Source organism: Malaclemys terrapin, chromosome 16 (assembly GCF_027887155.1).
Source record: "Malaclemys terrapin pileata isolate rMalTer1 chromosome 16, rMalTer1.hap1, whole genome shotgun sequence".
Lineage (NCBI taxonomy): Eukaryota > Metazoa > Chordata > Testudines > Emydidae > Malaclemys > Malaclemys terrapin.
Window position 1 is genome coordinate 12,831,372 of NC_071520.1, and position 15,240 is coordinate 12,846,611.

At 52.5% G+C, this 15,240-nt stretch overlaps 1 protein-coding gene across 3 annotated transcripts in view; it reads right to left on the minus strand.

The window, feature by feature from the left end:
• Positions 1–1,234: 1,234 nt before the first annotated feature.
• LRRC75B (leucine rich repeat containing 75B) overlaps positions 1,235–15,240 on the minus strand; it is a 30,983-nt gene continuing 16,977 nt past the window's right edge. For 2 of the 3 annotated variants that reach the window (XM_054006131.1, XM_054006130.1), the window contains one exon: positions 1,235–2,432. In XM_054006131.1, coding sequence (XP_053862106.1) covers positions 1,950–2,432 — 483 coding nt within the window. In that variant the 3' untranslated portion in view covers positions 1,235–1,949. Of the gene's footprint in view, positions 2,433–13,371; positions 13,439–15,240 lie in introns of all 3 variants that reach the window. The other variant, XM_054006129.1, reaches the window with a different exon arrangement.

The following is a 15,240-nucleotide window of genomic DNA, read 5'->3' on the forward strand; positions in this document are numbered from 1 at the left end:
GGATCTCCTGGTTCATAATATAAGACCAAACTAGGATCAGGAGGACATTTCCCCTCTGGCACAGCATTGCACGGTGAGGTGCATTAGAGGATTTTACACACCTTCTCCTGGAACTTTAAGTGGCCACTTCTGGATGAGAGGAATTGGAATAAGTGGATAATTGATGTGGTCCAGAATGCTGATTCTATGCAGGCAGCCAAACGAGCTGGTATCAACAGCCCTGATAGACTCCCCTTGTCCTGCTTTAAGGACATAGGTACAAAATCCAAGAGATCATTAGATTCTGGTTACCCTTCTGGGTGATGGGCATTAAGTCCCTACACTTGGATGCCTATGACTACTTTTGAGGTTTATGAGAAAAGTGGTTGACCCATCATTTGTGGGTCAACCACTTTTCTCATAAACCTCAAAAGTAGTCATATGATGCTGAGTTAAAGTAAACTGGCATACACAAGCTGAAAGGCCATTCAAGGTCTATGAAAGATGAGCTTGTAGATTAGTTCCATGATGTTAACAGAGGTGGTGTTGTCTGAACCATAGACAAGAGACTGGCATCTTGCACAATGGGGCCCTAGTCCTGATTAGGGCACCTGGGTTCTCCCATAGTATGAACCAAAGTCCTGCAGTGTGCTAAGAGAATTGCACTGGTGCTGTTCATGTAAGCAGTACCCACCAGGGCCTCTCCTGGGCTGCCTGGGTATTGTGCCAGGACCACCAGGCTATATTTTGCAGCCAGCGCACTGCTAGCTAGAGGCACAAATAACCCAGATGCTCACACGCGGCATTCGTGCTTTACTTTCATGTCCAAGAGAACCGTTTATTGTGTTCACATACAGCATGGCAACGTGGAAAACACTGGGAATCTTGCATCGCTGGTTGGGTTTCCTGGATGGTGTTAGTAATGGTGACTCGACCGTTCCCATCATATCTATAATATTAGGAACCCTGGCTACAGATGGTCAGATGCACGGCATGTCTAACAAGGAGCAACCCAAAGTTCTGCTGCAGTTTGGGCCGAGCCAAGCGGCTTTGCCACATCTCGCCCCCTAGCCCCCACCATAATGGACTTTTCTGTGAGCTTCTCCCCTCCCCCACTCCTGTCTTTTAGTTTTGATTTGTTGGTTTTGTACAAAGCACAGTTTGTAAAACTGATCATGTTAATCCACAAGGAATGGCTATTCCCTCCCCTTGTCCCCCGCCCCTCCCAATCAACACCCCCACCACACTTCCACCAATGAACACACATACCCTGCCCCTAAATATCCTGACACTGCAATTCCATGTCACGTGTCCTCCCCGGCCTGCACACTCTGTTGGGCCTCTGATTGCAATTCCCTTTGTTTGGACATTAATACAAATCACACAATGAAAAAAACATATTGAGCCAGGCTCAAGGGGAAGACACGCTCTGCTGGGCTCTGACTCCAGTCTCTGATGCACTCAACAAAGCCCGACAGACCCTCGACCCTTGGGGCAGCTCCCACCTCACAACTTCAGGTCTCAGGCCCCAACAATGACAGGACAAAGAGGAAAAGGAAGAAAGGAAATAACCTAGGAGGAGACATTGCTTTTTGTTTAGGTTTTTCCTCCCCCACCACTCCCCTCAATAGCCTCTGGGGAATATGCCGAGTCCTACAGCTCAGTTCCCATCTTCCAATGAGATCCTGCTCCGAGGCCAGGTTCGCTGTGAGTATCTGCTTCCTGTTTGGAATGGGGGTGATAGGTTTGGCAGTGTGGGAGGGGGAGGCAGACTTTCACTGAGAACACGGCAAGTCTGGGATGTCAGTGAAGGCAAGAGAAGCGCCAAAGGAAGCCGGTGAAGCTGGCCTTCTGCATTGCGTTTGTACTCCGAGCTCTCCTTGCCACGGCATCAGTCCGACAGCTAAGGTCTGCTGCTGAATCACCTTTCGCAGCACTGTTGGGGGAAGTCACATGGGGTGTCCTTGTCTTCAGCCACACACCCCTCCTCCTCCTGGCAGCTGGCCTCGTGTCCACCGGACAGCTCGGCGTCGCAGTCGAGAGACTCGTAGATGGTGGGCAGCGTGGTCTGCTGGCTGAGGCGCTTGCGCAGGCCCACCAGCAAAGGCTGTGGCATGGAGGAGACGTCCACATTGTTGCCGAGGTCTATCCAGGCCAAGCACGGGAACTTGTTCATGTCCTTCATGGTGTCCGTCAGCTCCTTCGTGGTGGCTCGGGTCAGCCGGTTGCCGTTGAGGGAAAGGTGCGTGAGATTGGGCAGCGCCCAGAAGAAGGGCAGGAGCAGGCGCACCATGTCGTCGGTCATCTCGGTAAAGCTCAGGTCCACCGCAGTGAGGTTGTTCCCGTTGTTCTGTAGGTAATAGGCCATGCGGTGGACATCCCGCATGGTCAGGGGAATCCCTGATAAATCCATGGAGTCCTGGCTCAGCTTCTTCTGCAGGCTGGTCTTCAGGCTAAGGAGAGGGAGCTCGTTAGAAATATGGACACAGGGAGGGGAGGGAGCTTGGAAACTGAACCCAAGTAACATTGCCTTGGACAGAACTTCCCTTACTAAATATCTTGCTCTCATGCATTTCCTCTTGGCCAGTCCTAGCCACAGGCTTGCTGGGCCACTGCACACAGCTCCGTGGGGATGATGGGGAGGGTTCTGGCTGGGGGAGAGGATGTCCAATAATCAGGTTCTAAAGTGACTTGCATCTCGGATTCTGCTTATCAAATGCACATTAGACATAACCGTGGCGACAACCCTTAACAAATGGACAGGTCTGCACTGCTCTGCGTCTGTGGGTTTGCTGGGTCCCTAATCAAGTGCAAAGGGCTCCCAAGCCTCAGGGCTGTCCTTGGAGTCACCTGCTGTGGAGCAATTTCCCCACTGCAGGGCCCCGATGAATCTAACTTGGAGCACACGAGTAGCCCCGCTGAAGTCAACGGAACTATTCGCATGCTTCATAGGCACCTTGCTGAATTGGGGGCCTAAGAATAAGCAAACCATTTCTAGTGCCGCCCCTCTGCAAGCCTGTTCTCGGAGCCCATGCCCACCTCATTGGAAAGCTGTTCAGAGGACGCAATGGGGATGCAGAGAAATGCAACCCGCAGGAGGCAGGACTGCCACAGTGTTCTTGGAGCTAGCAGTAATCCTTAGGCTGTCACACCAGCTCTATAGCCCTGCTCCATAGTCCATGCTGTTATCCCATGTGCTTCAGACTATAACAATCCCCCTGAGCAAATGTATATAAATGTGCATTAATGGCTACGTAACACCCAAAGGGCACACGGGACTCTGGGATACTCTGATGCATCACAGAAATATGAGCAGGAAAAGGCCTGTCAGGACGCCCCATCCGTCTCCCGGCCCATGAAGAATTAGTCCCTACTCGACACTTACTCGTGTTTGGCTGGTCTAGTTTTAAATGACTGTGCACTTCCCTGGGAAACTCTCCTCCACTAAGGCCTAGTACGGAAAGCTGTGATCTGAAATGTCAAACGCCTGCTGTGCTGACTCAGTAATAATAATCATCTTACATTCAAGTGGCGCCGCTCAGCCTGAAAGATCCCAAAGTGCCTTACGCACTATATTGTGTGGCCTTGGTTACATGCTGTGCCACTCCCTTGGTTGTGCAGTAGATTTGCAGAGGGTATGTATGAGGGCTGACTGTGTGTCTACTCCCATAGATTTAATTTAGAGAATTTTTTCACTTCAAGGTCCCAGAAACAAAGACAAGGTTTTCATCTCGAGGCCAAAAGACCAAAAACATCAAGACACTTGATCACTGCCTTGGATAGACCAAGAAACTACTGACACTTGATCTTAGCTCAGTACTCCATGGCTTGACGGTGACTTGTGGCGTCATTTGCACTTGTGCAAAGAGGGTGTCACACCTACCAGATCACAGCGCTCTGCTTGCTTGCCCCAGTGCGGGTATGTGACACCCGCTTCGTACAGGATCAATGACTACGAGGTACCAGGCCATGAAGAATCAGGAGCACAAATTGCAAGGCCCCTTTATGGAAATGCAGCTGCCATTGAACTAATGGTAGGAATTCAGATGGGCAGTGCGTAATCCTCCGCATTGGGGTTTGGCCAGGTCCCTGGGGTAAGCCTCCTACTCTGCTGAAAACTGCCAGGTGAGATTTAATACCCCCTCCCCCCCCAAGTGGGTGCGACCCTGGTTTTACAGCTCTCCTGACAGAATCACAGTTGTTTAGTCCGTCACTGACAATGCCGTATAACACTGGCAAAGGTAGGAAAATGCTCTTCCCATGCAGAGGATCTGATCTGTGTAAGATCTCAAACACAGAGGAGGATGAGGCATTTATTGACGTTCTATACGTCCTTCAGCAATGCTGGGCATTTGGCTGATTGGCAGATTTAAATGTTTGCCCGAACTGATCATCAGACGCAGGCTAGAGCCAGGCACACTGAGCTGTCGGGGCAGGGGATGCACCGGGGCCAAACCGGAGGGAAATATCTCTTGGACGTGCTGGATTATCGGGTCGCATGGGAAGAGCGCAGTTCCCAGGCTCAATGGGTTGGATGGGGAGAGGCACCAAGTACACTGGGCTGGACAGAAGTGATAACATGATTGATGGGGCTTGATTCTCTGGTGTAAATTGTGAGTGTCTCCAGTGGTGTAAAATGGGGGTCAGTGAGGGCAGAGGAAGAGGGTATAATTTAAGAACTGGATATTCTGTGACGAGCTCGGACGGGCCAGGCTTCCCCTTCCCCTCTTGCACAGAGTCGTGCATCAGACATCCATTACAACCCCAGTGACTCCCTCGGTGCAAACTGCAGCAATAAGTCACGGATCCCACTCTGACTGGAGCAGGTACCTTCTGTCTCGCCCCAGCAACAAGCCAGGACCCAGAGGAGGCCTTAGCAAGCAGACACATTATCTTCCCAGAATTGACTCTCCAGCCAGGGCTGCTGCTGGCTGAATTCACTTAAGCCATCCTCCCTCAGTCCCTCCCAGCCTACGGCTCTTCCCCGTCTGCGTGAGTCTCCTTCTCTCGCCCGCAGTGCCTGCCTGCGTCTTTCACGGTGGCGCTGAGTTTTCTTGCTTCATCCCTCTGGATTTCAGAGGCTTCAAAGGTGCATCCGCTCCCTCCCTCCACCCCTTTTTCTGTGTTGGAGTCTCCTTGTTTGCTTTAAACGATGCTGTGGAAGTTGCAGCTAGAGGCGTGTGCGTGAGCTGCTGCTGACACAGCTCTCACCATACCCAGCTGTTTTAACAGGTGCTTGGCTACGTGCCAGGCCTGGAGCTCTCTCTCCCAGGGCCAGACCTGGAACTCCTTGACCGTGAGGAGCACAGAGTGACCTGCTCACTGGTGTCTCTTCCCCACCTGCCCCGTCCTGAGAGACAATGGAAAAAAGCTGGGTTACACCAGTCGGTTCTGGGCTTGGCTCCAGTTTTGCTCATGCACCCTCCCTTGCTGTGATTTCTGGAGAGTACAATCCTGACACCCCTGCTGTAACGCAGAGGGTGCGTCAGAGCCCAGCCATAGCCCTGCGTTCACCTTGGGCTTTGCATTGTAATGCCCAGACCGAGCCTGGAATGCTCCTCTCCTTGTGCAGACGAAGAGAAAAATACCAGGTTATTCCCAGAGAAATGGGGCCTCTATTATCTCCTAACTTCTTAGTAACAATGGCCTGAAAATTGCAACCCCTGAAAGCTTTTTGTGAGACAGAACAGGTGCATAATCACCACGCTTTCCATTCCCACAGCACAGCACTTTGGCAATGGTAGGCCAGGTCCTTCGCTGGTGTCGATTGACCGAGCTCGAGTGAAGTCAATAGGCCGCTTCGCACCAGCGGAGGATCTGCCCCATTAATACAGAGATGGAGCACACGCTTGTGATCTCTGCAGCAGGCTGGGTGTGAAAAAATTCGCCCTCCCTCCTTTCCCAGCTGTGGAGCGGCTCCCTTGGGGGCAAAGACTGCTGGAACTGTGCGCCTATTGGCCACCCTGCTCCCCCAGCAATCCCTCCCCTGTGCCTAGGCTTGGGTTACATGACCCTGGCACGGCTCCCAAAATCTTGCAGAGAAAAGTCACACTTCCCTGAGCAAGGAACACAGGCAAGAATGATCAGCTGCCTGGGCAGGAGAAATCAAAATGCCTTCTGCCGTCAGTGGCCGAGAGTGGGCCTGGGTAGGTGATGGCAACACGCTTGCCAGTCTGACAAGCATCATCCAAGCCACTGTGCCCTTATATGTCTCTTCTCCACTGTGAGTGGCCTGGCTCTCCCCAGGACCCCATTCAGAACCCTGGCAAAGCCCATCCCACAATCCCTGGGGTCTCACTCCCTGGGAAGGCCCAAACTTGCTCCCACTGAAATCAGGGGCGGTTCTGCCATGGCTTCAAGGGGACCAGGCCCTTCATATTGTTCCATTAATGGGGGCTGCTGGTCCACAGCCACCTCCCACCTCACAACCTCTGTATTGGGCACTGGTGCGACCGCTGCTGGAATACTGTGTCCAGGCGTGATGCCCACGCTTCAAGAAGGATGCTAATAAACTGGAGAGGGCTCAGAGAAGAATCAGGAGAACGATTATCACTACAAGGCAGGTTTTCTAATCATGTCGAGTCAAGGAGCTCCATCAATTTAGCTTGACAAACAGAAGGTTGAGGGGTGACTTGACTACTGGTGCTGAGCTCGCTCTTCAGCTTGCGTTTCCCAGACGTCTCCCTGGGCCCTGTCCCGCCCGCAGCACTGCAAACCTGGCTGTTTGAAACTCCCATCGCCCCAGGCACCTGGCTTGATGCCTTAGGAACCCAGGAAACCCCAGGACCAAGTGTAAACATCCTCCCTGCGATGTATGTTGCCTTCCCCTCGGACAGGAAAACGGCACACTGGCCAATAGGGGACGAAGCAGCACGCTGGGCGTGCCGGCTCCTGGGCATCGATGCGCTCTGGGGGAGGCAGCCAGTCGCGGTGGAAAGAACGCTACAAGAGACAGGCTTCAGCCCATCTGCATTCCCCCTTCCTCCCCCTGGATAACAAACAGCCTCTCTGCACACTGCCTCAGTCAGCGCTCCGGCTTCCTGGAAACTGGGGCTTAACTAATGCAGGAAGCTTCGCAGCTGTCGATGAAAGAATCAGCCAACAAGTAATTAAGTCTTGTCTACCAGGAATCAGCAGAACCCTGTCTCTGGGACCTGGCCCACTTCCCCTCAGCCTCGCCACGCTTTGGGTCTATGAGATTGGCTTGGCTCCTTTCCATCAGCGCTGATTCCCACCCTGGCCCCTGCTCAACTCTCCTTTCTCGTCAGCTGCATGCTTTGGCAGGCACCGTGCAATGCCGCAGCGGCTCAGCTGCGCTGTCACAATGTGAGGATTACAGAGAAGCCCTTTCCCACAGCTGCAAGGGCTCAGGAGGGCTTGTTTTGTTGGCGCTGACTTTGCCTGGCTGAGGGCTGCCCTGGTAGCTTGCCAGAAGCCTGATGCTCACCCCAGTTCCGTATAAACTGGAGCATGCTGCAGCCTGAGAGGTGGCCAGTGGAGAAGGCAGGCCCCAGCATGCAGTTTCAGCCCTCTTGACCTGTGTTGGGGTCACCAGCATTTCTGCTAAGGGGGGTCTGCATAGGATTTCATGTGGCTCCCTAACTGATGCACGGGCTGCATTGCTGAGTGACATAGGCCATGCCCATCCCTCCTCAGCTTTCCCAGATGGACAGAGACTGTTGACAGAAGCCAGGTCTCACCACACACCCCACCTCCGAATCCATACGCTGCTTGGGCTTCTCAATCCCTTTGTCCTGCTGAGCCAGTCCCAGCTCCCGGCGCAGCCCCTGCCAGCTGTGATTTCAGCTGCCAGAGGCCCCCGCTGCCTGGCTAATTACCAGCCTGCTCCCTTTTTGCCTTTTATGTTTTTGTCCCCTGCATCCACAGCGTAAACATTTCACAATATTTCCCTGTGCTGCTGCCTCCCGTCAGCACACAGCCGCCCTTGGTAACGGGAGCCGCTGCCACAGGCTAATTAGCTGAGAAGCGCCTGGTTTTGGCAGCTCCTCTGCATGCAGAGCCCAACCAAAGACCCATATGAACTACTCCTCTGATTCCAGGCATGGTTCAAGGGAAGGACGGGCCCTTTTCAGTTGCCTCGTTAGCATAATCTGCCTCCCTGGGTTCCCAGGCGCTGCCCCGTGGGCAGTTCTGTAGCTGCATAGGCCAGGCACCACAAGGATATGAAAATGAGCATAACTAACCCAAATGCAGCCTCGCGGGCTGGCGTAAGCGTCTCTTCCGAGGCTGGGCCCTGCTTTCCCCAGCTTGCTATCGGCGCACGAGAAGAGGCAGCATTTAGCCCTCACCATCCACCTTGGCCCCATTTCCAGCCCAACGCCCAGCCTGATTCCATCAAGCAATTACTCTTCCAGCTGCTCTACCCGGCCCTGGGGAGAGCCGTGTGATCCTGGCCGCAGGATGAGGCTGGGGAGCACGAAGGTGGACTTCTGCCCTACCTTCCCGCCCCGCATCGCGCCTTTGGTACTGCCTGGGGTTTGGCAGTAGCCAATGCCCCAGCCCTGAACCTTTCCCCCTTGGCTCTCCCTGGCTTTTCTCTGCCCTCACCGACTGAGAGAGGCGTGATCTGTGAGCCAGGACCATTCCTCCTCCTGGCTCTGCCACCAACTCGCTCTATGACCTAGGGCAAGTCCCTTCCCCTCATTGTCCGAGTCTCCCCGGGGGATAAGGACACTGACCGCACAAGGATGCTGCATGGATCCTTGATCACGTAAGAGCTTTGAGGATGCAATTCCCTGAGTCCCATTCCCTCTTTCGCCTGGCACCCCACTCCCCACCTTTAACAACTGGCCCTCCGGCTACTCCCCCGCTTTCTTTGCCCTCCTGGCAATTTCTGAGACTTGTCTTTGTCTGTCAGGGCTGGCTCCAGGCACCAGGCAACCAAGCACATGCTTGGGGCGGCACCTGGTAAGGGGCGGCGGGGGGAGCGCGGTGCGGCATTCTGCGGGGGGGGGGGCAGGCTCCAGCGGCGTGGCACTCGGGGCGGGGTTCCGGCGACATGGCGCTCAGCGGGGGGGGGCGGCGGGGGGCGCGGCACTGGGGGGGTGGGTGTTCCGGCAGCGATCGGCTGGGGGGGCAGGCTCCGGCGGCGCGGCGCTCAGCGGGGGGGGCCGCGCTGGGCGGGGGCTCGGCACTTTTTTTTGCTGCTTGGGGCAGCAAAAAAGTTAGAGCCGGCCCTGTTGTCTGTTGATCCCTGCCAGGGTATTTTGTCAGGAGCACAATGAACGTAACCTGCCACTAGCCACAGCCCCTTTCAACCCACCCGGTAAATGCTTTCCCTGGTGCATTTTGTGTGAGACTCTAGTGATCCCGGGTGTCAGTGTTCACAGGTGAGATTCCCCCAAGCCTTGTGTCCTAGTCACAGGGGGCACCTGGAATTTGGGACTCTTCTGTGCTTTAAGGTGGAGGGTCAACCCCTGCCCTCACCCTGCCCTGCAGCAGCAAATGCTGCCTCTTCCCATCAGCCCCTCTCCACCTTGCTTTGGGCTGGCTAACGTCCGGGCCCATGGGCGTCAGGAAGGCCTGTATTCCCATCCTGCCTCTGCCACCGAATGCCTGGGTGGCTTTGGAAAACTGACTTCAATTCCCCATCTATAAAAGAGGGATACTGATCATTCTTTTCCCTGCTGCAGAGGGATGTAGTGAGGATGCTTTAGTTAATATTCACATAGCACTGTGTAAGTGTTACAAATTATTGTGATCGGCCAAAACTGTCAACCAGGGCACTGAGTGATGCTCTTGGAAAAACACAAAGATCTGAAGCCCCTATGAGCTGTTTTCTTGCCGCCCCCTTCCAGAATCTCTCTCTCTCTCTCTTTCTAAAGCGCTTCTAATACTGCAGCATCTGGGCACTGCAGAATGATTACAGAGAAAGAGTGAGATGTATCCAGAAGGGACAGTCAATTCTCCATCCGACGCTGGTTTAGCAGAAGTGGTTCAGCATGAAGATTCCTCTAGCGGGTGCTCGAGGTACAATAACCAAGAGGAAGGAGCCAGGCTGCATTTTCAAATACTGATGCACTGCGCAGTTGTGCACATGCAAAAGCAAATAGCCACATCTGCAAAAATGCATCTGCACTTGCAGAACCAGAAAGTGTGCGTGCAAATACCCGTGTGTCCACAATTACCCATTCTGCAAGTGCAAATTCTTACTGGCATGCACCACTCCCTGCCTTGTCACTTGCTTATTTTATGGATTAATTCAGTCCTTCACATTCCTGAAAGCAAGACACAGCCAGAACCGTCCAGAGCTGGGAACCAAGCAGATGGCTGCTACGCAAGCTTCCCTTGCACAGCTCTGCCAAGGCAGCTCAATCTTAACTTCTAGCTTCTCTCTTACATTCCTGGGCTCCCGTTCAGCTCTGCCCGTGCACATCGGGCTGCGGTTCCTGCCAAGTGCTGCCAGTACAGTGCTCTCCTGAGCTGGAGCACCTCGGCTATTGGAGACGCACTGGGGGAAGAGCACTGGAATATCCGTGCAGGTGGCTGTTCCAGCCCCACACCCCTCCTAACCCAGACTGCATGGTGCTTCTAAATTAACGAAGCCTTGAAACCTCTGAAAACAGTCATGAATAACGTGAGAAAATTCCACATCTGTCAAACTGCTCTCTCGGTGGCGCTCTTATCACCCCACATCCCCCGGTACAAACCTCCGGGAGAAAAATTATGTCTTGATCTATTGCTCTTCTTACCGTAACTTTCAATTTAACCACCAACTGAAGCTAGAGTTACACAATGCCCCTGAATATATTACTCGCACTCAGTGCTAGTGATAACATAGGCTGTACAAACACGTTGCTATGGAGGGATTTGTACTGGGTTATAGCATGTCCTATACTTCGGCGGTTGAGCTGAGCTGTCTCGTTGTGGTTCGGTAGGGCCGGGCTTTTCCCTGGTGGTGGAATCTAGTACCGCAGAATCTAAGCTTTCTGTTAAAAAAGCAGCAAACTTCCAAAGGCTCTAACGCTCATGGTGGCAAAGAGACACCTTCCAAAGGTGACTCCGATGTAAACTGATGCAGTGCTCTCTGGAAGTCGGGGGGAAGTGCGAACCAGACAATAGGTCTGGGAGACGTATGAACAATCCCATGACATTGCTAGGATTTTGCCGCTCTGAAGCCTAATGATGACAATTCAAATGTGAACAGTGGTAACGATTTCACTGCGGATTAAGGCATGGAAGAAAGCAGAGGGACACTCACGTTACAAAGCTCTACACCAGCTGTTGTGAGTTGGAACTCAAACTGATGTCATGGGTTGGGGGTGGACCCTGGAAGAGTACCACCACCCCCAGTGTGACCCCTGATATTCTTCATCTACTAAAAGCATAATAATAATAATTGGAACACTTATTGGGCCTGGATCTGACCTCCCATATACCAGCTATACACCACTGCCATGCCACTGATGGCAGTGGAATTACTCCTGATTTACACCCGCATGAGTGAAAGCAGCATTAAGGCCGTTACCTTGCAGTGAAGCAAACCTGGCTAAACATGAGATGGGCAGGATCACATGTCATGGCTACTCTCTCAGCTGGGTGAAACGGCACAGGCCCATGTGCTGCTAACCATTCCCTGAGTCGGGCAGGCTGCCACTCGCCGCAGCAAGTGTCTATGTCCCACTGGAGTGGGAGGTGGGGACCTTCACCCAGCCGTTTCCATAACTGCTTCACCAAGCACATAACCAAGATGTGACACATGACATGAAGAATGGGCGGGGCATCCCCCATGGTGTCATACAGATATCAGCTGCTGCTGAGAGGCCTTTGGACTGAAGTGAGCACTCCGCTTCTGTGTTTCTCTATTTACTATGCCGCTGGCTGGGGGAGCGCAACAGGTAAAGCCATGGGCCCTGCTCCCGAGTGCTGCTCTGTGCACAGACCACGCCCACTGACTCAAGGTCAGCTAGCGCATTACAAGCACTGTCCGTTAGCTGACCTCTAGATGACAGAGCAGTGCCATTGCGTTTAATTATCTACTTTAGCACCTATGGCTATGCAGGATTTCACAGCAATGCCTTAGAAGAGAAGGCATTTACCCCACAGAGCAGAGCACTGTGTCCATCCATTGTATGGCCCACAGCACGTTGGCTCATGGCTAGGGCCTACCAAATTCACGGTCCATTTTGGTCAATTTCACAGTCATAAGATTTTTTTAAATTGTAAACTTCATGATTTTAGCAATTTAACTCTGAAATTTCAGGGTGCTGTATTCGTAGGGGTGCTGCCCCAAAAGGAGTTGTGGGGGGTCACTAGGTTATTATAGGGGGTGGGGATGGTACTGCTACCCTTACTTCTGTGCTGCTGCCGGCGACAGCGCTGCCTCCAGAGCTGGGCAGCTGGAGAGCGGCAGCTGCTGGCCGGGATCCCAGCTCTGAAGGCAGAGCCGCCGCCAGCAGCAGCGCAGAAAGAAGAATGGCCTGGTATGGTATTGCCACCCTGACTTCTGTGCTGCTGCCTGCAGAGCTGGGCCCTTGGTCAGCAGCCGCCACTTTCCGGCCACCCGGCTCTGCAGACAGCAGTAAGGGCTGCATGGCATGGTATTGTCACCCTTTTGCGCTGCTGCTGGCGGGGCGCTGCCTTCAGAGCTGGGCGCCTGGCCAACAGCCGTCGCTCTTCAGCCGCCCCGACCCGCCCTAAAATAACTGTGACCCCCCTGAAACTGTCTTTTGGGTCAGGACTCCCACTTTGAGAAACGCTGGTCTCCCCCGTGAAATCTGTGTAGTACAGGGTAAAAGCACACAAAAGACCAGATTTCACAGTCCGTGACATGTTTTTCATGGCCATGAATTTGGTAGGACCCTACTCATAGCTACAGCTCATGTTTGACCAGCTGAGTGTGTTTTATGTCACAACATGGGGCTCCTACGGGAGTCAATGGGAGCTTTGCCTTTGACTTCACTAGGAGCAGGATTTGGTCCTTAAGGAAGATGAAGTCCAGACTGAGAAACGTAAAGCTCCGACGCTCCTTGCATGACAGAGGTACTTTACTAACATAGTGTGTTAGCATAAGTATTTCACTGGGTTTTACAACGGCATGCTTGATAGCTTGGGTAACGTCTCACTGTTCCTGCGAGGTAGAAGTCTGATCCATACAAAGGAGGATTAAACACTCCCAGCCTTGCTGTACTGCAATGGTCTAAAAAGATACTTCCCCGTTACCTTTGGATTTCCTGGTAGTTCAGTGTGTGATTTACTGGGCAGTTTGGAGTGTTTGAGGACAGGACTGTACCTGGTTCCATTCCGACCCATTGGTTTTCTCCTGGAGATGAAAGGCTGGTGCATGGACCCCCTGGAATGTGGCAACCTCCATTTCATTTCCCCTCCCCCCACATAACTATATTTCCATAACAGCCCAAACATAATTAATACCTGGCAGATGCTCCCAGTTCTCTCCATGGCAGGGCTTGTTAATGATCTTCCGGGCCCATCTGACTTGCTGCCAGAAAGCGGAAATCACATTTCAGAAGAGAACGGGGCGTTCTGCGTCTGCTCCATGACAACCAGCAGCCAAAGAGGGCAGGGGATGGGGAAGGCAAGAGGAGAGCTCATCCCTGATTGTGCTTTCCCTGCCCTGATCGTTCCCAGCTGCCCTGGGATCTGCCTTCGAACTTGATTCAATAGAAGCTGACACTTCCCCCATTTTGTTCAGTACAGCCATATGGTAGGAAGCAAAACCTTGGGTGGTGTGGACTTGTGAATGGCCTTTGGCTTGGGGTTTTATTTACAGTTTATTTGATATTAATAAGCCTAGTCCCCAAAGAGGGGTCTCTCTTGACCAAGAAAAAACTGTAAGTTTATTTGAAAAAACCAGGTGTTTATTTGAACAGCCCAAGAGGGGAAACTGAGGCAGGCTGCCTCTCATGTGACCCTAAGCCATGAGGGGATGCATACAAGGCAACCAGCCTGGTTAAAACTGGTGTAGCCAGCAGGATCCTCCAGGGCCCCTCCCATCAAGGAGAGAAACTGAAGGTGTGGGACAAGTTGAATGGAAGAAGTTGTTTGTTGGCAGACCAGCAGCAATGGATGCAGGCAGTTTCTCAGCGGGAGCAGAAGGCACAGTGAGCCATGCAGCAGAATTTACACATGGTGGGGCCCAGATGCCTGGGAGGGCAGGGACCTGGAGTAAGGGTCCACCCAAGTGTTTTAGAGGTGGAAAGGCCAGGCACGTTAAGAGGGCCTGCCCCTTGAATATTGAGGTCTGTGGGGAGGGAGAAGCCCTGCAAACTGAGAGGGCGAGTCAAAGAGGAACAGTCTGTGTGTTTGCAGAAGGGTGTTGGCCCTGGCTGCTGGAGGTGAGGGAAACAAGTGAGGTGGTGCTGGCCACAGCGATCCCTACTGTGACTGAGCGGAGGAAGGAAACAAAGCCCCAGTTGGCTGTTGGGGAAACATGACCCGAATGTGGGGTGGTCACAGAATGGCAGAGTTGTGTTCGGGAGAGGGGGCGAACACTGAGGCTGCAGGGAAAGTGGACATTGTAGCCAGGGCAGCACCTCTTACAATGAAACTGCAGGTTCAATAGCAAGGATTTTTAAGGCGTCTGTAAACTCCGGGGTCATGGCCTATGGTTGGAGACTTGTAAATATAGTGCCTATATTTACGAAGGGGGAGGGAGGGAAGTGAGCTAGGAAACTACAGGCCTGTTAGTTTGACCTCAGTTGTATGCAAGGTCCAGGAACAAACTCTGAAAGAGCAAATAGTTAAGGACATAGAGGTAAATAGTAATTGGGATAAAATACAACATGGTTTTACCAAAGGTAGAACGTGCCAAACCAAGCTGATCTTTCTTTGAAAAGATAACTGCATTTCTAGACAAAGGAAACGCAGTAGATCTAATTTACCTGGATTTCTGTAAGGCATTTAATACAGTTCCGCATGGGATACTATTAGTTAAATTAGAGACAATGGGGGATTAATATGAGCCTTGAAAGGTGGGTAAGGAACAGGTTAAAGGGGAGACAACAGTGGGTCATACTGAAAGGTTGAACTGTCAGGTTGGAGGGCGCTTACTAGTGGAGTTCCTCAAGGATCGGTCTTGGGACCAATCTGATTTAAAACTTTCATTAGTGACCTTGATGCACAAAGTGTGTGACCTAATAAAATGTACGGATGACACAAAATTGAGAGGTATTGCCGATACAGAGGAGGACCAGAACATCATGCATGAAGATTTAGATGACCTTGAAAACTGGAGTAATAGAAATGGGATAAAATGTAATAATGCAAAGTGTAAGGTCATAC